This window comes from Penaeus monodon, chromosome 32 (assembly GCF_015228065.2).
Source record: "Penaeus monodon isolate SGIC_2016 chromosome 32, NSTDA_Pmon_1, whole genome shotgun sequence".
NCBI classification, from domain to species: Eukaryota; Metazoa; Arthropoda; class Malacostraca; order Decapoda; family Penaeidae; genus Penaeus; species Penaeus monodon.
This window is the reverse complement of record NC_051417.1, coordinates 26,399,405-26,400,564: the sequence shown is the minus strand read 5'-3', so window position 1 is coordinate 26,400,564 and position 1,160 is coordinate 26,399,405. Positions and strand designations below refer to the sequence as shown.

Sequence of the window (1,160 nt, the reverse complement as noted above, 5' to 3'; positions counted from 1 at the left end):
AACCAGTTTTACTGCTAATAATGCTATCAAGACCAGCTTTATTAACAATTTTTCTTCATCATCTGTATGTGTTTGAAGTCTTTAGGATTAATGATGTCTGTACACCCTTTAAGACTAACACAGACACAAAAATTGATGGTTTATTTCTAGTTATTCCACAACATAGAAATTATTTTGTTACATATTGATTTAATTCAAGTATTTAATTTTACATGGCATAAAAACAGATTTTTCTTTGTAAAGTACCGGGTACTGGTATTTTCCACTATCTTTTGCTGTTCATCTTTAATGTTGTGTTTACAGAATAAAATAATTTTAAAGACAATTGAGATTATATAATTACAATAGGAATAGTATTAGAAGGAACACAATGTTCTGAAGGGCTTTTACATTAGGATAGATCTCATGATCTTATCAAATAATGTGTTCTGACTATAGAATCACTGCAATGCTTTGTCAATGCAAAGGCAACAGATTAGTGCTGAACCTTATTTGGCTGTACGCAAAAATTCTCAGCTAACAAGCTTCAATGCAATGCAACATTAAAAAAATCAAATTCTGCTTATTTTGTAGACTGCAGCTCTATAGTCACAATTAATTCTGACCTTCCATAGTAGATATATACAGTGACTAAGATTCTGTGTATCAGAAGTAAATACTTCCTGAGAAATTAAGTCTTATGATTATGTGACAGTTAAGTGCTTAATAGATACCAACAAGATCAAAAGCACAAGATAAGAATAATCAAAACCAAAACAGAATTTAGTCCACTGTTATTGAATATGCCAGGCCCCAATATGCAACATTTATAACCATGGCCTGTACAGCTAGTTAGAAGTGTACTGTAACTTTCTTTCCATCACTCTCTTTCTGTGCACGCTTACACACACTAGAACGCCCCAAGATGATCGAAAGCAAAGAGAGCACTAAGCTTCGTCCTTCTAATAAGCTCTCACAGAAGTCCGGTAAGATCATTTTCAAACCCTTTGCCTATTTTGTGTTTTTAATGTAATTAATTTTTTCTTTGCTGATATTCATCATAATTCATTAGATACTATCTCTTTCCCAAACCCTAAAGTGAGCTCTTTCTTGTTATTGTTTGTTGTATGTACCCAATATCTATCCACTAGTTATCCATGTGATTGTATAGACATTTTATT

The 1,160-nt window shown here is 32.2% G+C and overlaps 1 protein-coding gene across 2 annotated transcripts in view; it reads left to right on the top strand.

Annotated features, from left to right (window-relative positions):
* The window catches only part of LOC119593775 (protein draper-like), a gene marked incomplete at its 3' end in the record, with an annotated part of 60,455 nt that overhangs the window by 51,939 nt on the left and 7,356 nt on the right, over nucleotides 1-1,160 (top strand). For both annotated transcript variants that reach the window (XM_037942796.1, XM_037942797.1), the window contains 1 exon segment: nucleotides 894-965. In XM_037942796.1, coding sequence (XP_037798724.1) covers nucleotides 894-965 — 72 coding nt within the window.